This window comes from Lycorma delicatula, chromosome 3 (assembly GCF_047948215.1).
Source record: "Lycorma delicatula isolate Av1 chromosome 3, ASM4794821v1, whole genome shotgun sequence".
Lineage (NCBI taxonomy): Eukaryota > Metazoa > Arthropoda > Insecta > Hemiptera > Fulgoridae > Lycorma > Lycorma delicatula.
The window spans coordinates 99,785,671-99,811,277 of record NC_134457.1 but is presented as its reverse complement, the minus strand read 5'-3'; the positions used below and the strand labels follow the sequence as shown (position 1 = coordinate 99,811,277).

The window sequence follows — 25,607 nt, the reverse complement described above, 5'->3', positions numbered from 1 at the left end:
TATGAATTATGCATAAATGAAATTCATAAACAAAACCGGCTTTCTATGAATAATCATAGAATGTGTACTGTGTTAATCATAAGATTAACACAGTACAGTTCTATGATACTGTTAACATAGTTTTCATTTATTACTTAAAAGCATAAACCAAAAAAAAAGCATAAAGATTTATTTTATGATTAATGCTGAAATACGTAATATGCAAAAAAATAATAAAAGATTATCAAAGCTTGCATTGGAATACGGCAAAAAACCAGTGCTAGTATGTAAACAAGTGGTACTAATTTCCAGAAGGAAATCTCCAGCTATACTTATCTAATCTGGTTTAAATTGTATTGGGCACAACTCAATACACTGCTTTGGCAACCAAACCATGCTGGATGCAAATATATAAATAGAGCTTTATATTAAAAAAGTTTATTATTATGGATCTAATTACTTAGTGATGATACAATTTATCACACTGCTTGATAATATCAAAATTACAATTGTATTGCAGTAAGTTAATATTACAGTTGTTCTGTCCGTATGAATTAAGACAAAATAGTATAAAAAGTAGGTTTCTTCTACTTTGATTATAATTTTCATGTTACTATGGTTCAGACTTCAATTAACAGCATTGTCAGACCGATTGACTTGAAATTTGAAAACACTAACTGCTTAGAGAATTTTGCGAAATATTAAATTATTAAAATTATTTACACATACCTGAACGTTAATATCTTGTGGGTGCATTTTCATAGAGTTGCAAATTAGCTCAGCTGCACCCAGATCACATATTATTTTACAATTAGATGGGTTGCGTAGTGCAAGTGCTGCAATAAGACCTAATCCAGTGGCTGCAGATACTGGATTTCTCTGTATGAATACAAAAAAGAAGTTTTAATGACAAGAAAAACTCAGTAAATTATTATGTAATCTTAATATGTTGATAACAATTCTAAGGTGTTAATATGATTTATGAATATCACTTAATATCTATGGTCAATTAAAATTTGTTTTAATATTGAGACACAGTTCTGTTCCTATATCTATGATATATAACTTTATAACGTAACTTAGTAACAATTATGTGAATGATTAGTAGAATAATAGTTTTTTAGGGCTGAAGATTATGTAAATGATACAGTATTAATAAAAACTCTATTAAATGAATTTCAGACTAAATACATTCACAGGCTATTTAAATTAATGAGACTGAATTGGAAATAAAGACAAACTAAACAAGGGCCAAACACATGTTTAATATTAAACAAAAGACATAACTCTAAGAGTATAAAAACTTAATGAGGTGCTTTTTTGTGGTTACTATAACACAAGAGAAAAGTACTTTAATTACCTAGCATTCTTATTTACAAAACGTTACTGTTGTAAAAATGTTTGAAGATGAACATAATAATTTTACTGCCAGTTCTGGGTAGCCAGACGGCAGAAAACAAGATGCAGAGTTTGGCAGCTAAATATTTGTGAAGAAGCCATTATTATAGCTGATGATATTGTAGGTAAAAGCAGTAGCTAAAATATAAAATTCTATTTACAAAATCTATTGCAACAAAATAAAAAATCTGTTTCATGTCATAAGGTAAGCAAGCACTGAATAATAGTATTACAAATACATAGTAATGTTCTGGGAACATTTTCATAAATGTGTACTGATAGAGATAAAAGGTTTTGAGTATTAAAAGGTATTGAAGAAGTGTTACAAGTTTAGCCACAAAAGAGTGCTGGTTGATATCATGCAACTCTGCAACATGTGTTTGCAATAAAAGTGTTTTATAAAAATTATTGCTATTATTAATTATACACTGAGAATTTAGTTGTCACTTTCAACTTCAGCATCATGCTCATGAGTTATCATACAGTTCCAACAGCTCATGTTGTAGACTGGACTGAAAATTTTGAAACTACAGTTTAGTATTAAGAAGTATTCAGGTACCATAAAACAATTCTGAATACCAGAAACTTTCAAAGCAATTAGATCCTTGTTTATGAACAGTCCACAAGAGTCTACATGGGACATGCTTTCATTAGGCTTGTCTGACTCATTTTGCATTGAGCACTGATCTCAGATTTAAACTTTCATTTTACAAAATGAACATATTATACAGGAATTAAAACATCTATTTCAATGAATTTTTTAACACAATGTGATAAAAAACAAACATGTTTGTTAACAAACAAAATCTTAACTACTGAACTGTGGAGAATCCTAATCTTTTACACCAGCAAACATATTACACTAAAAAAAAGTGGTGGTGTGGTAACTTTATGGTATGCATTGTCATTAAAAGGAATATTAATTCTTATTCTGGTATAGCAACAAAATTCAAATGTTTCTCTGTAAAATATTAACAATTATATATTGAACAATACCACATATTTTCAGCATGATGATATGCCTTTAATGCAAGAAAATCGATGAGTTGACAATATTATTTTTTTTTGTAAATCACTTATGTGATTAAAGATAAATACCATACCACAGTTGTTCCCAAACTTAAAAAAAAAAATTTAATTTAAAAAATCTGATCTGGGATTAAAAAAAAAACCTGTTATCATGGCAATAATTAAATGAAGGGTAGGATTCATAAAGAGATTTAAGTGATTTTAACCAAGATGTTTTAGCAAGTTACAGTTAATCTGAATTTACTCAATGTGTTTCCATCTACGGGAAGACCGTACAAAATGACTTATGTGAATGGCTTTTATGATGAATAGTAGTTTTTAATCATGTAAGAATGAAAGTAAGTTTAAATTTCATTACATGTTTATTTAACTTGCTGAAAAAAATCATAAATTTAACAACTCAGAGATGATTTATCAGTAAATTAAAAAAAATTACCTGATGTTTACCAATTGAATGCATGATCAAAGTAATCAAACTATTCTTCTGCTGAATAATGTGAGCTTTAACATCATCATTACCAGCTAATGTTTTTAAAAGGATCATACAAGTACGAGTAATCTTCTAAAAAAAATAAAAAAACATCTCTAAAAATATTTAAAATGGAATATAATAAATTTATTATACCCAATTGTTGAAAAAATTAAATTTAACTGCTACCATATCTTTTGCAGAACTTAATGTAAATGAATCTGTCAATCAGAAAAACAATTATATAAATTCTGGTAGTTATCTTATGTTTTGTTATTGCTTCTTATTTCTATTAATTAATATGTTTATTAATAATTCTTATTATTTATATTAATATGCTTCATACTTTTGTGGTTATTTTAGGATAATATACATGTGTTTTAAGGAACAGGAATGAGTAAAAAACAAAAACAGCATGAATGAACATAAAAAATGCAGAATGAGGAAATAAAAAGGAAAACTTCATTCCAAGTTATACAGGCTAACTTTTATGATTTCTAAAAATGAGCAAACTGAGATGTTTTAATTTAAATTAAAAAAAAGTAAATACAAAATTAATTTTTGTTATGAGTTAATGCAATATGATACAATACATAACGTCAATTTATATAAATAAGTCTTCTTTGCTTCATTTTAAAAAAAAAACCTTTTTTCTTTTCTTTTCTAAAATCAGAAAACATTTTTTGACACTCATGATTCAGGTTTACTAACATTCTAAATCAAAGTGAAGTGCTGTTCAGTTTTTCAGAATGAGGATACTTATCTGCTTGTTTAGCCAACCAAACCTTCAATTTAAGTTGTAAAATTTCTGTAAGAAAATTACAGAAGTCCCAGTCAAAGTCCCACTCTTCAATGGACTTTCCGGCGTGTTTACAGCAATGATCCTCCTCATCTAAACAGCATTAGATGATGATATGAGCAGTTTAATGAATCTGGCAATGGGAAGTGAAAAAGTTCCGAGGACGGTCGAAAATGAGTGATGAAGCAGTTGAGTGTATATGCCAAAGTTGTTTAAGAAGCTCTAAAAAAATCAATTTCTAGGTGAAGTTTACAGTTAGGAATTCCAAAGACAACTAATCAAAATGTGTTGCACAAGCATTTACCCCTAATCACTGAATTGGTAGGGCCAGTCAAGCAAGTGCTTTGGCCTCTGAGAAGTGCAGATTTGACAACCCTAGACTTTTTTCTATGGGAATACAATGTATTAAAAACACTGTCTACAGTGAAAAAATTAGGGATGTAACAAATCACCACTGATACTGCCACAGTTATGGCTGTGATGATCTAGTAGACCTGGGCAGAAGTCAACCAGCTGGATGTTTGCGGAGTGACCAACAGAGCTCATATTGAAACACTCTAAGGTATGTAAAAAAACTTTTCCGGTTAGTGAATTTAAAAAAATAATACTCATTTGATTACTAGTAGTTTCTGATATACAACTTTTAAATTGCTGTAACCTTTTTTGATGACCCTGTACTTTCATTCTATTTACTACTGATGGAAAGGTTGTTTCATTCATTTTTTTCTAGTTTTAATTCAATTGTCAAATATGAATTAACATTTTCTTTCAACATTACAGGTAATACAGGTAAGTAGTATTTCCATACATGGCTATCAAAGTACTGCAATTATTGACCTGTGCATATGTACTTTATTTCTTGTTTATTATCCCTCCAAGGATGCCATTAATTATAGGCAACATAGTTTGAGTTTTTAAATTTTTTTAAGTGTTTAAAATTTTTAAGAAAACTGAAGGAGAGGATTCGATAATTATGAAGTTTGGTCTGTTTTCAGATGTTTAATGCAAGAACTGCCTGCTGATTCTCAGCAGACTAATAAAATTCATACTATAAATATAACGAGTGATGGATTGGTGAGAAAGTGGGTTAGATTGTTTGATCAATGCTGACAGAAAGCCATCTGCTACAAGCCTCATCATGAACATTTGTTTATTCTTATAAATTGACTAAGCTGCTGCTGAATTTCGGCAGGCAACACATTTCTTCACCCAGAAACATTTGTAGAATCTTGTGTGATTATAAAGAAGTTTTAAACAGGAATTTTTATTTCTTTGAGGTTTTAGTATTTTACACAGGATTTAATATTGTAGTTGTAATTGTTATGGTTTTTGTGATAGATCTTTATTCTTTCTGTTATCCGAGGAGGAACCCTTTACACATTTCTCTTGGACTTTATTAAATTTATTTTTATTTTAGTTTTATATTATATATATATATATAAAATATTAATTATTTTTATGATTTCATCTGTGACAGTATTTATAAGTAATTTTTTAGTATGTTAGCTGTGATAATAGTTTTAAGTTTTTTGTTTTTAATATTTCAGTTTTAATCTAGTTTTAGTTTTTTTTCTGGTGAAGAGAACATAAAAAGTTTTTGGCCTCAAAAAAAAGATTTCTTGAATTAAAAAATCACAATCCCAAATCCAGTACTTTGGTTCGTCAGTTGCCTTAAACATTTTAAATCCTTAAGACAAATTGTAAATATGTACTGCATTACCATGACTGCAGAGCTGAAGGCCACGCATAAAAATTGTTCTTAACTTTTTGAACATGTTTTGTACATTATGCTCATACAACTTGTCAGAAATCTTTTCATGAATAAACCAACTCATCCTCGTATCTTCAAAGTATGTAACAAATAAACATAAATACAGCTTTGTTTATTTATTTGTATGTTTGTTAAGACTTTTTAATTCTAATTAAGCCATTGCTATTTTATGCAAGAATATGTTTAAAAATTATCTCAAAAGCTAAACAAAATCTTTAATGTTAGAATATCCTTACTAGACTTCAAATACAACTAAATTAAGTAATTAATCAAGTATAAGTAAATCGGCGTGTTTACTGCAATCTGTAATATCTTGAAGCAAATAAAAATTACAATTTAACTGTAGACTTTAATTACATTTTAATTTAATTTTAAATTTCAATCTAATTAAATGTTATGTTCAACATATAAATACATAATGGACAAAACTCACTGATTACACTGGTCTACATGATTTTTAGAACAGACATATTAATGTGTATTTTATAAAATATCTGTTACGCTGAAACAGAAAATTCAATCAAAAATGCTCCATCATGCCACATTTTTTGCTTATCTTAGTTTAAAGATCCTTATGTCATTTTTGACACATAACAGAAATGCTCTATTATGCGCATTATATTGTAAACATGCCAGATATGACTCTGATTGAAGATTGAATCATCCTAGAATAGTATCTCTCTCTTTAAAAATATTCAATCTCTCAGGGCAGCTAAAGCCACTGTGATTAAACTTGTGAGTGAGCGGTAGTACGTTAAATTGTGGAGGTTGAGTTAATTACTGTCTGTTAGCTACCAGCTAATCAATTTCACTTAATTTTCATAAATAAATCAAGTGTTCAAATAGTCTTTTCCCTAATTTTACACCAACTTATGTTTACATAATGAGGTGCAAACATGTTCGTGTAAAAACTCTTTGAATGATTTTTGTTATGTTGTGGTGAATTCACTACCACGAGTCAGCATAGGCCAATTTCAAGACTGATGAAAACTGTTTTTGGGGTTTATTTCAGTTGTCCAATGAAATCAAAATAAATTAATAGGTGCCACATATAATGTGTATAAGGTGTTAGTTGAGGTCCCTCAATGGTTATAAGGGAAAAAGGAACACGTGCTTTTTTGCTACACTTATGGTTTGACGCCAACCAACAAATCATTATGACAACTGCTACTTCTGTTTAACTAATTTCACTGCTTTTTCTGTAAAAAAATAGTAATATTGTGTATCCAAATTTTACACTGGCTATGGAACAAATTATTCATAGAGATGATTTTCCTATTCTGACATCCCCAGCTTCCTAGCAGGAGATTTCAGATTCTGAAGCGAACTGCTTTGAAAATACTGTGGCAGAATAAGCTTCATGAGACTTTGATTTCATACCAGAAAGATCAAATAGTGAACCATATGTTATTTCACAAGTGGAACTTAACGATTTGGTTTGCGAGTTGAATTTATCAAAACAACAAGCAGAACTTCTAGCTTCAGCTAAAGGAGTAGAATTTATCAAAATTTAAGGATATAAATTTCACATTTCAGAAATAGAAATAAAGAATTCAATAAATATTTCACCATGAAAGATCTCTGTGTTCCTGTTGTGATATAGAAGGTTTGATGTCTGATTTTAGTATGGGCTTATAATGCTCATGATTGGCGATTATTCATTGATTCATCAAAAACAAACTTAAAAGCAGTGCAACTGCATAATTTAAACAAGAATCATTCATACCAGAATGTTGGAATGAAAAAAACCATATGAAACTACGTCATTCTTTTGAAACCAGTCAATTATGATGCTCATTTATGGGATATCCGTGGTGACCTCAAACTTACTGGTCTTCTTGGTCTACAAAGTGGCTTTTCAAAGTATGGCTGTTTCTTACGTGTAGGACAGTTGTGCAACAAGTGAACATTATGTGGTTAAAGAGTGGCCAAGAGACATTTTCATTCCTGGACAAAACAATATTGAACATGTTCCTTTAGTCAATCCTCAGCATGTTATTTTGCCACCTTTACATATAAAATTGGGGTTGATGAAGAATTTTGTAACACTGAGCAAAGAAGGAGAGGGATTTAAATATTTAAGACAAATTTTTCTAAGTTAAGTGAAACAAGTAAAAGAAGGAATATTTGTTGGATCTCAGATTAGAAAATAACTTAACAATGAAAATTTTGACAAAGTTGAATAACATAGAGCTAGCTGCATGGAAATTTTTTAAGGATGCAGTCCTTAAAAGACTACAAAAAGCAGGAAATACTGATCTTTTAGGACAAAATCTTTTGTTGAACTATAAAAATTAGACTGCCAGATGTCATTAAAAATGAATTTTTTGCATTTCTATCTTGACTTTTCCCATCAAACTTTGGTGCTGTGAGTGATGAGTAGGGAGAACCACTTCCACCAGCATATATTGCAAGTAGAGCAGCATTATCAAGGTACACGGGACAAACTGTCTACTGTTGGTTTCTACAAGAGAGGACCTTTACTGTACACAAAAGGAAGAAGTAATTTAAATTACTTCTTCCTTTTGTGTATAGTATAAAAAATTTTAGGAACATTTTATCTGTTATAGATAAATTCTACAAGATTTTTTTAATTAATAAGCAAAATTAAATACATGTATTGAAAATATGTACAATATATTATAAAATTTATTACATCTATATACTTGGTCACTTTTAAAATTTATTTAGCAATTTCTGAAGGCTGTGTAACAGAAATGTGATGGGTGAATGAGAAAAACTGACTTCATTTTCAGATTCAGTGCTCAGAAAATAATAAAATTTAACTATTGGTGTTTTTGTTCTGAAAAACTTTTTCTAATTCATAGACCAGTGCTATTGCTAATTGTTGTCACTAATTTTTTATTTTAATTCTAAATTCTGTTCATTCTGACAAGTCAAAAAAATAAAACTGTAAAAAAACAAACACATTAAAATGATATAAACAAAATAAAATGAAAATGTAATACCTCATCTTCATGATAACTTGACATAATGTCAGCAATAAGTTGTAATATACCAACTTCATAAACTTTAGTACAGAATTCATTACGAACCATCAGTGTAGATATAGTAAGCAGTACATCACATAATTCTTCCTTCTTGTCTTTCAATTCTGTAACAATGGAAAATTAAACATAATAAATATATTAATATTAACATATACGCAATATAATGATGGATTCAGTTGTAAAAGGAAGTAATTTTGGAACTGATTCTACAGCTTGAAATAAGAGAAAAAGTTCATAAAAACATGTCCATAAATGCTTCGTTATTGATTTATGGCTTACCAAAAATAGCTGTTTTTAATTTTTATAATTTAAAACATTTTTCTGTTAAGTTTATATAATAATAACAGTTGATTTTCTTTTGTTTTTCATAGACTTTATTACATCAATTTTCTCAGAATTAAATTCTGTACAAGTTTTTATAATTCAATTTGTGCATTTGTTAGTCAATTAACAAATTTAAATGTAATTTACAAAGTTTATTCTAATTCAATCCTAAAAAAAATGTGTTTCATCATCAAATTTTTTTTGTTTTCACTGGATATCATGTTTTCACTGGAGATACAGTTCTGTGACCAGTTTTATTCGGTTTGTCAGGACAAAAAAAAAAAGAAGAAATTATCAAGTTTACATGCTTTATAACATCTTAAAAATTTCAGTGCAACTTCATTTCAATCGGGAGAACTGAAATCCGGGGAAAATTTTTCGGTGGCTGTAACTTGATAAAAGATTTTCAGATATATGTTTACATGACCTTTTTTCCTTATTTTAAGCTCTAGAATCAGTTACCAAATTATTTCCCTTTCCTCCTGAATCATCCTTACATCTTTGGAAAAAAATTCAATCATGAAATATCTTTTTTTGTTTATCAAAAAAGGTACTTTTATCAATAAAAGTAAAATCCTATCTTTTTTTTAAATTAAATCAGCTACCTGGATTTTCAACCTGCTTATTTGTTTCATTTTAGGTAAAAATAGATAAACATGGATGGTTTTTAAATTTAAGCTCTTTTTCGTAAAAGCCCATTTTATAACTCTGAGATTTTTGGAATGTTAAAACGTTATTCCTTAATATGTGAGGCACCTTATTTTATATCTGAAATATGCATTTATATAAGTTAATTAAAATACATGCACATACACATATGGTGTATCTGGAAGAATATACAAGCTACTGGTGTTATAGACAGAAAGCACCTTGTTACTTGATCTAACATCATTAACCTGTGCAGCTAGTGTAAGAACAATCCTAACTTGTAATATAATAATAGCAATATCAGTAGAGAAATGATGAGATAAATACAAATATTAAGCAGGAGAATTTTATGGACAACAGTCTTAACAATTACATAAATAGTAATTACCTTTAAGTAATTCAGTAAGGGGACAAAGTAAGTCAACTGCTAAAGTACGAGCATGTTCATGTGCTTTTGATACATTAATCCTAACATCATCATCTAAACAAAGGCTTCTAATTACACCACAAACTTCTTTAAATAAAGCTGTTTTCAAAATTGTTTTAAAGTTAATAACAATACAGCTATTGAAAATGATCTGAAACAAACATAATATGAAATTAAAAAAATAAAAATTATTTTAATGTTAGTAAAGTAGTCACTGAAAGATGGATTAACATCAGAATTATTTAAAAAATTTTACTAGTAGATAAAAATATTTAACATTAATAGTAACTCTAGCTGTGTTAATAACTTATATTAAAAGATAGTTTTTTTTTTTTTAGTAAAACAACTTTGATTTCATGTTACTGACAAACATTTTGACAAGAAACAAATTTATTTTTAGAAATCTCTCATATAATATTCCTTTAATCAAAATAAACGTTTTTCTGAAGAAAGGCTACATCAAGGTACAAAAGTTTTGTTTTACCCCTAATTAAATTTTTAAGATATAGTTTATGATATTGTTTCCCTTTGTGGAAACTCCTGTATCTAGGAGGATATCTAACCCTGTGTGGGGGTTCATTAATACAAAATTAATTGTAATATAATATAAAAATATATTTCACAGTAGAAGTATTTTAAGCTTATTCACAAAAATAATTTTAGATGGAGAATACATGAGTCTAAAAATATTTTAAAATGTTAAAACGTTTTTAAAATATTAATCTCTACTAGATTCTAAAATACTCAACTTTACTCAAAAATTACTTGTAAACTTTGAGTACTCACACACTCATAATATACATATATATTACCAGCATGTATACTTAGTTATTCACTGTGCAAATTGTTAATGTATTTGAAATTTGCAGCCCTGCTTAAAAAAAATCCATCATTGAATTCGATTAATTTCATTTCAATGAGATCTGGCTAGACCTAGATCTAATTTGAGTAAGGTTTGGTTGCCCGTTAAATAAACCTGTTGAATTCAGCCAAATGTTATTGAAAACTCACTCAACAGGATTTGTCTAGAACACTATCTACTTTAATGAGATATCAATAAGATTCGATTGGATTCAATGGATTTTAACCAGAGAGTGGAACTTTTAATTTGTAGCATTCACGTTAATAATATATATATAATATTGTTAATTGCTTTTCTTGAATTGATAGCATATTTTTCAAATACTGATGAGTTCAGTCTTTTAGTAATTTTTCTGTTCAAATAAAATTTTTCAAGTTTTCCCTGACTTTTACAGATTTCAATAATTTCCCTGACTTTCCACTGTGAAGGAAGGCTTCAAAACCTTCCCTGACAGTGGAAGTCATTGACTTTATTAGAATAAATTGAAATCCCTGACTTTCAAGGGCTGGGGGAGTCCTGCATGAGTCCAAATCAACGTAAAGACTACATTTAGCTGATACCACATTAAATGTTATAAGGTAGAAGAACGAACTATACAGAAAAATAAGATAATATGAAGAATTTACAGTAAAATTAAAAAATTTCTACATGTGTTCAGCATCAACAAAAAAATATTCTTACTTTTGATATGTTTTAAATACTGAATGTTTGCTATATGACTGGAAAAAACAGTTCAGTGTATATTTTGAAGAGGATTAAAACATTTTTTTAAAGATGGTATAACGACATTCAGTTAATAAATCAGTTTATACCATAAAATCTATTCAAAAGACAGTAGTCTAAAAGCTATGAGCCAGAAAATCTAAACTGGAATTTTCCCAAAGTTCTATTTATTCATTTATTTTTCAAGTGTGGTTAAATAATTTTTCAACATAGTTCGTATTTACATTTATAGATTTTAGTCTGCAGATGTAGTTTTTTAATTCCAGTTTCATTATCATTATTTACCTGATGTAATATTACAATATTAATCTTTTTGTTAATAAAAACTATTAGAACATGTCTGAAACTATTGTATACAAATTCTTCTTCCACTTCTTGTAGTTAACCACGTTAAGGGCCATAGGGGACCGATCAGTCTGACACAGTAAGAATTCTGATTTGACGTGTTGGAACTATCGGTCCGACATGCCTTACAAGGTAGTGTTTTATTTTAACCTCAATATCAAGACACGAGTCATCTCTAGTGACAAATGCATGAACTGACAGCAAGTTGAAGGATGAGTTTTTATTGGCAGTACATCGTGTTGGTTTGCACCTGCATTAGTTACGTGTTGCTAAGCAACCAATATTACTCATTTTTTTACCTTTATTTGGACTGAAAGTCAGATGTAAATTACAAGATGCAAATATTGATAAACTCAATAAAATACACAAAATTGTGATACAATTTTTATTCTTAACAAATTCTATACAAATTAAAAAAATATAAAAAAATGTATTACATAAATAAAAATGTAAAATATTGATGACAAATATAGAAGTAAATTAAATGTTTTGTTAAAAAACAATAAAATTTGCAAAAAAATGAGTAAAATATATTCCAAATGTTTACTTATGCAAGCCAATACAGCAATTTTTTACATGTATGGTTGTACTGGGCACTTCACACAAAATGTTATTTTTGCCTCGTTCTTGGATTTATTCCTTCCTTCTAAACGAGCTATTTTTTTTTTGTACCACAATTTGCACATCTTTCTTAGATGCCTTTTATTTTTGCCAACTCCTACAAAAACGTTAGTCAAATAGTGTTGGCCTGCCTGTGAGGCATTCATTTGTTGGTCTTCCAACAAAGGTTCATGAATTCTAAAGCAATGCTTCTTTCTTTGAAAGATGTTATTGAAATGCATTTAGGATTAGGACCATTGTTATCTTTATAACAAAGTCATGCATTTACAATACATGTGCCAAATAGCAGGTGCTCTACTACCTAGTGATACTACCTTACTGTTTTCCTTACATCAGAGCTATACAAGGTCATTTGATCTACTAAAATGATCCCCATTTTTTAATTTGTTATACTCAGTAACTACAAGTGGCTTAAGAATGTTGTTTTATCGATTGTTTTGTTTTCCAATGTCTACTATATCAATTTTATGTTTTGTAGCCAACAGTAGGACATGTCTGTTGTCCAGCCAGTTCATTATCACAACACTGTCTTTATTTTCAGCCACTGTCATTTCTCCATGCTTGAGCCCTGAGGTAATTAGTAAGTCTTTTGGCAATACAACCCAATCAGATCGCAAAGAGCCAACCAAGTGTGTTTTCTTCTGCAAGAGAGATTTGGCCAGTTCATCAGAGCAGTGATAATTTTCTACATATATAGTCGAGCCAGGATTCAAATAAGGGTCAGGCAGTTCTAAGATTACGGATGTACCCATAAAATATTCAGGGGTAATATTAGAGCACTTACCTGAATACACTTTTGTACTATATGTGTAAGCTTTAATGTCACAGAATTTGAGAAGCTTGACCCTATTTGTGAGCAAGTACTGGTGGATAATTAATCTGCCTCTAAATGGCACCAGACTCTCATCTACGGCAAGTCTTCCTCAGCAGTTTTTAACCTTTTGAAAATTTCATTAAGTAAAGCAAGCAAGGGGACAATTTTGACATGGTGACCTTTTTGCTTAGGATTTTGGTTATCGTTAAAATGCCAAAATATGAGTAGCAATTGAAATTTATTATGACTCATGACATTACTGGCAACTTCGTTTTTATAAAATGTACCAGTAGACCAATAGTCCCTGATTCTAGGAAAAGGTGTTAAAACCATCCAAATCAGTAAGCCAAGAAAATATTTCATTCCTGAGCATTTGTGGGTTCCCATTTTTTGAGTCTGCTACAACGACTAATTCGTTTGTTACTGATTGTTTGACTAGCATTTCTGATGGTTTCTGCAACCACTAGTTCTATTACTTACCATTAGCCTATAATAGTCTATCGGTTTACTATCTTTGGGTAAATCAATATTATACTTTGATTGTTGTGTAAATTGAAATTTTTTTGTAGACCTTGGAAGCCAAGGGTCTACATCCCAATTCCAAATTGGGTTAACTGGCACCTTATTTTTTCCCCCACCTGTTGTTATTGCTGGCTGTGGAGTTTGGGATGATCCTTGTCCACTTCCCTGCCCTTGTACAGAGCCTCTGTTCGCAGGTAGGTGCACGTCTGCAGCATGGCTATTATTATTAGGTTGCTCAACAGGTACGGCAATGTCATCAGGCATCTGTACATCAACCATTTGGCTTTCAATATGTAGGTCAACTGGTGCACCATGGTCATCAGGCATCTCTATATTGGTGGTATAACAATTACCATGTAGGGTAACTTGTGCGGCATGGCTATTACCAGGTAGGGTCATAGGTACGGCATAGTTGTGTACTGATAACAGTAAGCATTTCTCATGCTTTGGTAAAATCATTATAATCACATAAAATTATACCTTTGTCACGTAAATCTAAGTTCCTAAAACTCAACGATTCATTATCTTTTGGTATGGATGGATTATATTGAGTTAAGCTAATCATCAACTGTGTCAGGCCCAGCTGTGTCATTACAAGGTGGCGTGAATAAACCAACATCAGAACCTGTTACATCACTTTCAAACGTTTTACTGTCATTTGATTCATTTAGCGCTCTTTCAATTTCTGAAGACTGAAGTTGATCACTCATTTTAAGTTTTAATTTTATACAAATTAATACAATATACGAGAAAATAACTAAGTAGATGAACTAATTAAACACAACATACGAGAACTAATACAATATACAAGAAAACACAACAGGTCATGAACAAAAACTAGCTGTAAAAGAATCTGCGAATCTATTATGGCATCTACAATGTGTATTTGTTATTTTATGTAAGACAGCTATTTGTATACATATAACAACTGTTTTTCACTTGGGAACACTGGCCAATTCACAATAAAAAAAATTAATTGTCTTAGGAAAAAAATGATACACAACTCCTGAGAAAAAAAATAGCATGAACTTCCTGATTTCCAATTAGAACCTGGATTTAACTTAACTGGAGTGGTTTTATTTACCGAATCCCATTCTATATTTAACTGCTTTATTGAGTGGTGTATATATGATAAAAACATGCATCTCTACGTCTATTGATGAATCAAAAAAGTCTAAAAAATTTCAGTTTATTTAGTCTTTTAATAAAAATTCATCTAAGATTAAAGACCATCTTCATTTTAATCCTCAAGACTTTTTAAAGTTCTGATGAACTTTATGAAGTCACTGTTATCTAAAGAAAAACAAATTAATATATAAATTAACTGTAGGTTTATTTCTACCTGCCTGTTGTTTTCATGCTTGATACAACATTCACGACACCATTTTAGAGCACTTTTCAGAATATCAAGATCCTTTGTTTTGGCCAACGTCGATGATAATATATTGACACCTCTCTCATCAAATAAATCAGGATAACCTAACAAGAAGTTAGTTAAAAATTACTTTAGAAATTAATAAAATATTAGGTAATACACAATTAATCTAAAAAGCAACAAGTACTTTTTAATATTTCTTAAGCACTCCATTAAATGAAACATTAATTCAGTAAATTTACATCTATTTATACAATTCATCTTGTAAGAGATTACAGTTTGATTGGAAATAAACAAAAATGGAAATTAGAAAAACTACAGAGCCCACAAACAGGCCAAAAGAAGTCACTTTAAAAAAAATGATGAAATAAATAATCTAAAGTAAACAGTAAGAGAAAAAGAAATTCAATTTTCTTATGTTGTTAACAAACTTAATAAAAACAAATCCAAAATTATCATCTAAATTGTTAATGTATTTTTAATTAAAATGGTAATACATTTGATAGTTAATTAAAAAGATTTAAATTAAACATAGCATTTATTATTTAAAATATTTATAAAGTTAAAAAAATGGAATACCTCAATACTAAAATTCTGTACCCAATATTTCAAATTGAAAAAATTCAAATTTAACATTCTTTATATTTTGACAATTTGGACACTAGTGTAAATTTAAAAAAAAATATATATGTAAATATCTGTGAACTGTAGTAGATGTTCTAAAATTTTTTAAATTGTAATGAATAGTAAATTCTATGATTTATCAACAGAATTGTTAAGAAATGTATAGATTTTTGGCTAAAACCCAAACTGACTGTCTACCTTTTAGATGGCAGGTAATAATTTGGGTTGAAAATGTAGCAACAATAAAGAAAAAGTCTCTAAAAATTCCTGACCTTTGATATAATTGCTTTAATTAAATGAATTTAAATACTTAACCATAAATAATTTCATTGACAATAGGGAGAACTTTTCCCACCGTTTTAAAACATATCAAAAGAATATTAATTATTAAGAATGGGAGTCATCTTTGTCCTGAAAATAATCAATTAATTTCAGTATGAGTTTTATCTAAAGTTGTGGTTGTAGACAACCTGCTCATGGTACTGATAATTTTACAACTCAAATCAAAATGTATTATACTCAAAGCTGTAGACTGGTTTTTTTTAACATTCTCAAAACAGAAAAATTAATTTCTAGCCTTTCTTATTGAGGAACAATAATAAACCCATTAAAATATTAAGCATCACTATGGGCATAATACAATAGACCAAGCATATCAAGACATTGCCTCAAAGAATAATAGGATATATTTTATTTCAAGATTCAAAAATTTTAAAAATGATACTACTGAAATAGTGTAATATGTCTTTTTTAAACTCTGGTGTAATGCTACCAATACTAAACCTATGTTCATTATTGAAAAAAAAAGCATAATATATAATTCACAATTTCACCTGAAGGTCAAATTGCAAATGAATATTACAGATTTCAAGCAAATCAAGTTTACAAAGACTATCAGAAAATATCAAGAGAAAGGAGCCTGAACTTCAGAGTTAGTCTCTGTACTGCCCATGTATTCAGCATTGCTAATCTCCCAGTTTTATGAAAAAAAACAAAAAGTTCACTTGTACCTCTATATCCTTCCAATCTGGTCCCTATAAATATTTTTATTTTCTGAATTGAAATCAACATTAAATTTTGAATATGTGGCACAACTGAGAAATTTAAAAGATACACAAATGGTAATAAAGGCAATTCCAACTGAAATTTTTTACAGCTGAAACATCTTTAGGATATGCGTATAGAGAAAGGGAATAGATCATGGTTGACAAGGACCAACAGCATCAGGGTAAGCCCTAACCATCTATATAGATTTATATAACAAAAGATTCGTTACTTTTTTGACAGACCTCAGGTTTTGAAAGAAATAGCACATCAGTGAATTTATTTTTCTAATGAGTGAATTTACTTTTTACTAACCTGTCATTATTGAGGTTAATGTACGATATATCTGCACTTCAACTTCTTTATTAGCTTTACTTTTTTCAAGCAGATCAAGTAATATGTTATAAGCTCCTTCCTTACCGGCAAGAATCTTTTTTGCAATATCTTTTTGGCATTCATCTTGTAAAAACTTTAATTCAGATAAAATATGTTCATTATCACTAGCAATATCATTAACTTCCTTTAACTGATGCAAACATTGTACAATAGGGTTACTATCTTGTCCAAGATCCCCACTTTTAATGATATTGCTTAGATCAACTCCCTGAAATTAAGAACAGAAGTATGTAACTGTATATTTTTAAAGTTAAATGTAAATTTAAAACTTATTCTAATAATAATTTTCAGCAAACTAATTTCAATTTAATCTTTAGTTTTGTTGATTTAATGAATGACTTCAATTTTATTTTAATTTGCTGCATAAATATCATTACTACTATGACTGGAATTAATAGCTTGATATGAAAATATTTTACACTGTCAAATTTATTATATACTTCTTTTCCTCTTGGATAAAAATACATCTAGGTTACCAGCTGATCTAGAGGTGGATCTAAGAAGCAACTAGTACGGACCCGATGAATATCTTATGGTTTAATATGAGAATGTTTGTCTGCCCAATAGTCTGGCACTCAGTCAGTCCCTCTGTTATCCTCACATGTGCTTCATGCATGAACCTTATCTGATTAAAAATAAAAGTTTCATAGAAAAAGTGTCTATATTGTCATATAAATTTTGGTTAAATTTTATAGAAAAATGTGACACAAAGAAATAACTTTTTTGCTGGGGGGGGGGGGAAATTAAATAAATCTGAAAGAATGGGTAGTGTACCTGTAAAGTAACAGCCAAAGATCAACAACAGTGGTATATCAGCTGTTACAAAATACTTATGGAGCACTAGTGATAAAATATATGCAATAATTAAAATTAATTTATATCCATCATCTAATGATTAATGATCAGTAAAGGAAATTTTAGATTGAGAAATGAGTATTAATTTAGTAGGCGATAGTTAGTTAATTAGTTGTTAGATGGAACCACTGAAACAGTAGAGTGAAATAAGAAAATAAATAAAATTATAAATATAACAAACTTAACCTACGCTTGCTAATCAATTTTAGTGAGCAAAGCGAGCATAGGTTAGGTTTGGTTAAATTATATTTATTATCTTATTTCAATATAGTTTCAGTGGCGCCATCTAATAACTAACTACAGAGGTAGATCACTTACTATATTAATACAAAATGTTTAAAAGTAATTAACGTTTAAAAATAGTAATTAATTAATGTTTATTAATAGTTAAGTAATGTTTAAAAGTAATATTATGATTCAGACCAGTTAATTTAAAAAAAAAATAAACCAAACCCCTTTACTAAATCATTATAAAATCATGCTGCATTAAAAACAAAATGATAAACAGTAAAACCTTATGGTTGTCATGTTTAAATAAACTATTATATAATGAAGTATAAAAATTTGTTGCATTCAAAACTAAAAATCTTAAAATAGGGACTAAGAAGAACATAATATTTCTCAAGAAGTACTAAGTACAGTTTTAAGTAAACATCTCAAGATTAATTATAATATTATAATTCTAGATGGTTTTTGATAAGAACTGTTAAGATGAAAACTGAAGAGGACTGAGATTAAAATTTGTTTTGTAAAAGATCATGCGTGGCATTGTAAATTAAAACTGGATGTTTTGGAAGATATGTAAGAATTGAAAATATATATATATTTTTTTATTCCTGTTTTTAGCCTTTTATTAACCTTTCAAGCATATAGAATGGGTTCTTTTATCTATAAACAAATAAAATGTCATAATGAGAAAGAATAAGTGCATACAATGGAATATCCACTGCATTTAAAATGTTTAACAAACTGAAACGACTTCTAATAATCAAATACAGATGGAGTATTATTATTCATTTTTTAAATGCAAGAAATATAAGTATAGGCTATCCTGTATTGGAATACACAAGTGATTCAGGAGGAAAGGGATATAATTTGGGAACTGATTCTAGAGCTTGAGATAAGGAAAAAAGTTCATACAAACATATGTCTAAAAATGAATTATCGAGTTACAGCTAGTGAAAAATTTCAGTCAGATTTCAGTCTCCTCTGTAAAATGAGCATCATATTGAAATTAAAAGGTATTATATAAGGGGTAAATTTGATGGTATGTTGTTTTTGACCTGAAAACTGAATAAAAAACAGATGTCAAAACTGTGTTTCCTGTAGTTTTCATGATATCCTATGTAAAACAGAAAAATTTGATAATAAAAAACACTTTTTTTTAGGTTTATATTACAATATAAATATTTATATAATAAAAGTCCATGAAACAAAGACAAAGAAAGTACATTTTTATTGTTAAAAATGGAAGAACTTAACAGAAAAATGTTATGAATTTGTAAAAATTAAAAACGCTTTTAAACTGTTGAGAATTAAAATATTTTTAAGTTACTTAAAAAAGAAATACTTACTGCGGATTATATTACATTAATTTTTAATAAATGTTCAAAAATTCCACCATTGACATCGATATACTTTTCAACTTGTTTCCTTACATTTTCTGTCACCAACCTAACTGTATCTTTACATTCTTTGATGAGGGCAAAATCATTGAGTGATCAGTTAATCATTGTGTCTACTTTTTATTTGCATACCTCGCATGCATTATATCCATCCCCATAAACTGTAAAATAAAGGAGTAAAATTTGATGATCTAGGTGGCCAATTACTGGCCCTCTACATCCAATTCCATTTACCAGTTAAAATTTTCATCTAAGAATTGTCTTACTTCTTTTGTGAAATGTGCTGATACTCCATCAAGTTGAGTACATTTCCATTTATTTTGCCAATGAGAAATTTTCAAGTATTGTAAGAAATACAGCACTTTATAAATTCCAGATAATTTCTCTCTGTGACATGTTGTTCTAGTATGAAGGGCCTATTAACTGATTGTTTTCCCCTATTAAGATCTGATAAAATTCCTCAAAGATATCATTTTCCCCCATAATATAAACAAACTTTACATAATAAATTGTAAATAAATTTTGAAACAATTATTATTATTAAATCTATTAACATCTTACTTGTGCTTCAAACTGTTGAACTGCTTCTTCTATTGCTTCAGCCATGGTCATGTTAAATTCCTCCATATTCTCTTTAATAACTTCATTGAATGTTTCTTGAGTTATCACTCGAACCATGTTTACTTTTCTGTATGGAGTGACTTTAAATTTCAAAAATCCCTGTTAATTAAAAAATTGTATTTATTAAATGTTGAAATTTTTCTAGAATAGTTTTCTGTGATGTGGAGTATGATCTCCCAATAAATTCTCTCCAGATGTTAACCTAGAACTGAATTCACAAATTCTGGTTAAGCAAGGAGAGTAAAGAAATCTAGATTCAAATGATTCATGAAATTATTAAAATTTGATTATGTATGCTACAGTAAAATTAAAGAAGAGTTATAAAAATTACCTCTTACAAATAAATAAATAGATATTTAATCACATCATATAATTACAGATTATGTCAGGAATGATAGGTTTGTTGTTACGTAATAAGAAAAAGAATCTGCTCTCAGCATTTGTCTGGAAGTATCAAATGAAATTTTGGGAAAAACTTTAACAGAGCAGTATTACAAAGTGTAATATTACAATTAAAAAGAGAATTGGTAATAATCCATACTAATACATTAAAGTAACTATAGAATAATAGTGATGTAAACAGCTAACAAACAAATTAGGTTAACAACAGCAAACAGATCAGGTTTATTTAATTGCACAAGAGGGTTGCCAAAATGTAATGTGCAGTCACTCATAAATTACAAATGAAACAAAAATGGCATAAAAGTACACTTTATTTGTTATAAAACTTAACTTATTTTAGTCACTTTACACATTTCTACCAACAGTGAACCAGTTCCCTCATTACGTCAATGAAGAATGCTGGCAGACTTTCCTTGATCCACGATCTTACTGAATCCTTCAGTTCATCATTTATGATGAAATAAATACCCTTAATATTCCTCTTTAATTGCAAAAAGAAGTAAAAATCACACGGTGCCAAATATGGTGAGTTTGGAGGGTGTGGAATAGGTTCAAATGTTCACAAGAGCCTCAGTGATTACATGTGATATGTAGCTCAGCATTATGCATTATCATGTTATAAAATTATTGATTGTGGGTCAATGAACAAGACACACATGCACACACCTGCTAAGGTTCTTTAATGTCTCTATGTAGACCTGGATCAATCAGTATGACATTATACACATCCTAAGATTTTTTTAATGTCACTATATATAACATAGAATTTGCAGTCAATCCATTTTCCAGGTAGTCACATGCATGTTTTTGGAATTTCAAACATTGTCAAAAGAATTCTTTTTTCAGCAAGTTGTATTCTGAAATATTATCCTATGTAATAGAAAAGCAGCAGTTTAATACAAATGAGTATTGTTAATATATATTTATTTTAAATATAAACACTTAGAAATTTCAGAATTTTGTACGGACCATATTTCATATTAAGGTACAATCCTAAGTGTAATATAATAAATAAGCTTCAAATTTAGTACTGTATATCTTTTAACAAAAAATATATAATATAAGCATAATATAATTAACACTGATACTGAAATTAAGAAACTTTATAGTGAAATAATATGAATGAATTTTGCTGGAAATAACATCAATTTTTTTTTATCCCACAAAAATTTATCAATTAGCAGGATGTCCAAAGGTTTTGTACAATGGGCAACAAAAATTCTATTACCGTCAAAATGGGAATTATGATGATGGTTATCATTAAAACCACATAATTAGCAATAGTATGTATATATATATATATCTTTGAAAGGTATATTACAATAATTTTATCCATATTTGAAGTTAATCAATACACTGAATGATTGTTTGAACTGCTTAAGAGGAATTTCAAATACTGCTAAGCAATTGTAGTATCTTTTGATATACAACTGTATTGTCTTTTTCTGTATATAACTGTATAGTCTTTGAAGATGGTAATGGTAAATGCTATATTTAGAGAAAGTTCATCTATAAATTTTAAAAAGAGTAAGTTATCAAGGAAACTCTGACAGATATTGCATTCAATGTTTTGAAGAGATCTATCTATGTTTTTATGAGTTCTATTATTGAAAACTGGAATTTCAACCATCTGCTTAAAATCTGCGAGATCATCAGTTTAATTAATTTTAAGCCACTCCTCTGATTCAATATTTACTAATTTTATCATTACTAAGTACGAACTAAAATTGCAAAAGAATTTTTTTCTATGCTACTTAAAAATGGCAAACAGTTGTGACAGTAGAAATTGTTTCTAAAAAAAAAAGATAATTTCAACATGCAAATATTGGTTTGCCTTGGCTTGCCTTATAAAAGTAAAAAATCAATGGTATTTCATCACCTTATTGTAATATTTGTATGACAAAAATCAAGATAACCAGACTACAACTGATCAGATTATAAGAAATTTTCTTTCCTCTGATAGTGAATCAATGAAATTAGTTGGAAGAGATGGCAAATTGTTCTAAAATGTGATATAATGAACCTTGAAAATCGCAGGGCTGTATGTTGAGCTAAAAAAAGGTTATTTTGAAAACTATAATATAATTCAAACTGAATTGTTACTTTCTTTTTCATTCACCTTAATCATCATCTAACTGTCCTTGTATAATTGCAACAAAAGAATTATGGTTAACAATTTATGTTTTGTCAAATAGAGGCCAAGAGGTGATTAAAAAAAAGCCCGTAACAAAAAATGAAATTTGAAAACATTTCATAACAATGAATACTTGAGGAATGTTCATGTGTAATTACTATCAATCACTGTAATTATATTTTATTACATATTACTATGATAATATATTTTTCATACGTGCGAGTGTGAAACCGGAAATTTTTTGTAGGTCTAAATGGATATTTTATATTCTTCTTTTCTTTTGGATTGAAAACCTGTCTTTACTGTAATGAGGTATAAAATCATTAACTGAATTATATTATAAACTAAATCAAGAAGTGATCATGTAATAGTTACCAAATTTATATTATTTTACGTAATCATTGCAACTGATGTGATGCGTTATCGTATGAGAGGGGAATAACTAATTTTCTATGCATAATCATAAACAGATAAAGGATTATATTGCACAAAATTCATCAATTTTAATAATTATAAATGGTAAAAACAGTCAAATGTTTACAATGCTTTTTTAACTGGCACACAAATATGATGATTGTTAGAAGAGATCACATGCATCATTCTAAGTAGGTTAATTCTATATACTTCATTTAAGCCTTTATAATGACTATATTTCTGTTTAAACATAAATTCAGCCAAATGCCCTATGAAATTATATTAAGTATTGCCATACCTTGGTAAATTATCCATAATTTCTCTCCATGGTAATTCTGAGCAATTATTTTATTAACTTCAATTTTGTTCATACTTCAATATACCATAATAGATAAGCTTAGATGAGAAAAAACAGGATCTAAATGCCAGAAAGCAGATGACATATAATGCAAAAGTCTGCCTTGCGTTATCAGTACTCTAGTCAATCAGTTTTGTAAGTTTTCAGATCTGTTCACATGCTAATCTGTTTTGTAGAGAGAGGTTACAGTTAAATTCAAGGTTGAACTTTTGTGAAAAGAGATTAGGAGTAAATTACAAAGGTATGACATGACAATACTTAACACAATCTCATAGGACACTTGACTGAATTCATGTTTAAACAGAAATAGAGTCACAACAGAGAGCGACTTCACCACATGATGTTCCATGCTATTAGTCATGTGTACAACAATCTCTCTGCCAAAAGCACTGACAGTCATCTTCAACAGCTGACTGAGTCTGACTATGATCACTACTAGGATTAGTTTATGGTTTATTTTAATTTTATAACTTCACAAAACTCTAACCTTAACCCTAACATCTCTCCACAGAACGGATTAACATCTGAAAAGGTCGCCATAACTCAAAAACTAACTGTTAACTGATGAGGGTACTGATAATGTGGTGTGTACTCTCACCTTGTGCAGGTGAGAGTACACACCACATTGTCCAAACCTATTTTCCAACATTTACACCTTGTGTTTTCCTGATCATATCTACTATGAAAAAATTTTTAAGTTCATCAAGTTAATTGCTCAGTACACTCTCCACAAAAGTTTAACCTTAACTCTAACCTCTCTCCATAGAATAGATTGGCTTCTGAACAAGGTAACCCACAAAACTGATAGCTAATTGAATAAGAGTACAAGTAATAATCTGGTGTGGACTTTGACAGGTCACCTGCTGTCCAACACTTAGATCTTGTGATCCTAAGACTTATCTACTATGGTACATTAAGGTAAGAATAAAATTAAAATTTAATAACTGTTCAGAATTAACTCTTCAATATCAAAAGACACTTCTCATGAAAACGTAATATTAAAATAGAATACATTTTTATAATTCTCTTCTAGATCTCTCAGGAATTACTAACAGTTTCTTATTCAGCTACAATGAATGGCTATGTTGATATTGAAGTAGGTAATTATTTAGTAGCTTTTATTAAATAAGTCAGAAAAAAATCTACCTACAGTAATTCTGGATAATTTTTGCCATCATTCCAAATATGGGAATGACGCCCAAAACGAATAAAACGGGTTTCAGAACTTTCGCTTCTCCTTGAGCATAAATACAAAATGAATAAGCATTTTTTTAAACAAATACACAACATGTAATGACACACTGGCTTAACAATTGATAAATGAATTTCCTGAAACAAAAAAAAGGTTTAACCTAAACACTGGATAATACATGATTCAAATTACCTATAATGTAGTATAGTAATTATAGCAACAATTGTGACAAGCCTGTCTCAATTTTTGTTTTATTTTTACTGTTAATATTAACCATATAGCACAAGAAACGAATTTCAAAATGAGATTTATAGTTAAAAAATAAACCAATTCACAATATGCATAATTTAACAATAATATTGTCAAAATTATTAACAAAAAACAAAACACTTGGCATTGACAAGTTAACCTAACTGAACCATCACACACCTGTGAAACGGTTGGGAGACAACAATGATACCAACATTAACATATTGCTTTTATAAATTACAAAGACGTATTGAGTTATTTCTCAATGTTTTACCGGTAAATTAAATTAAAGAAAATACTTGCACTCATTACTACTAAAACGAAACGAGATTCAACTAATTTTTATATAAGTGCTTTCAGATACAAATTCTGAATACTCAAAGGGGTTCTAGTTAAAGAAAACAAACGCTTAAGCGTTAAACATGTAAACTATTGCTGCTTCCAGTGTTTTTGTACGTGACTGCGACGATCCTAATTTAAAAATATAAAGGTTTGAAACGACAAACTAAACAACTTTTAAGGTAAAACGAACTATCTTTCGACCACTTTTGGCGATTGGTGCTGCTGTTTTAATAC

The 25,607-nt window shown here is 29.0% G+C and overlaps 1 protein-coding gene across 2 annotated transcripts in view; it reads right to left on the bottom strand.

The window, feature by feature from the left end:
* The window catches only part of LOC142321819 (armadillo repeat-containing protein 6 homolog), a 31,881-nt gene extending 6,665 nt beyond the window's left edge, over positions 1 to 25,216 (bottom strand). The window contains exons 1-8 of one of the 2 annotated variants that reach the window (XM_075360241.1): positions 24,975 to 25,216; positions 20,223 to 20,381; positions 17,101 to 17,389; positions 15,085 to 15,221; positions 9,817 to 10,006; positions 8,415 to 8,560; positions 2,843 to 2,968; positions 709 to 858 (exon numbers count right to left, since the gene is read on the bottom strand). In XM_075360241.1, coding sequence (XP_075216356.1) covers positions 709 to 858; positions 2,843 to 2,968; positions 8,415 to 8,560; positions 9,817 to 10,006; positions 15,085 to 15,221; positions 17,101 to 17,389; positions 20,223 to 20,339 — 1,155 coding nt within the window. In that variant the 5' untranslated portion in view covers positions 20,340 to 20,381; positions 24,975 to 25,216. The remainder of the gene's footprint in view (positions 1 to 708; positions 859 to 2,842; positions 2,969 to 8,414; positions 8,561 to 9,816; positions 10,007 to 15,084; positions 15,222 to 17,100; positions 17,390 to 20,222; positions 20,382 to 24,974) is intronic. The other variant, XM_075360242.1, reaches the window with a different exon arrangement.
* Positions 25,217 to 25,607: the final 391 nt, after the last annotated feature.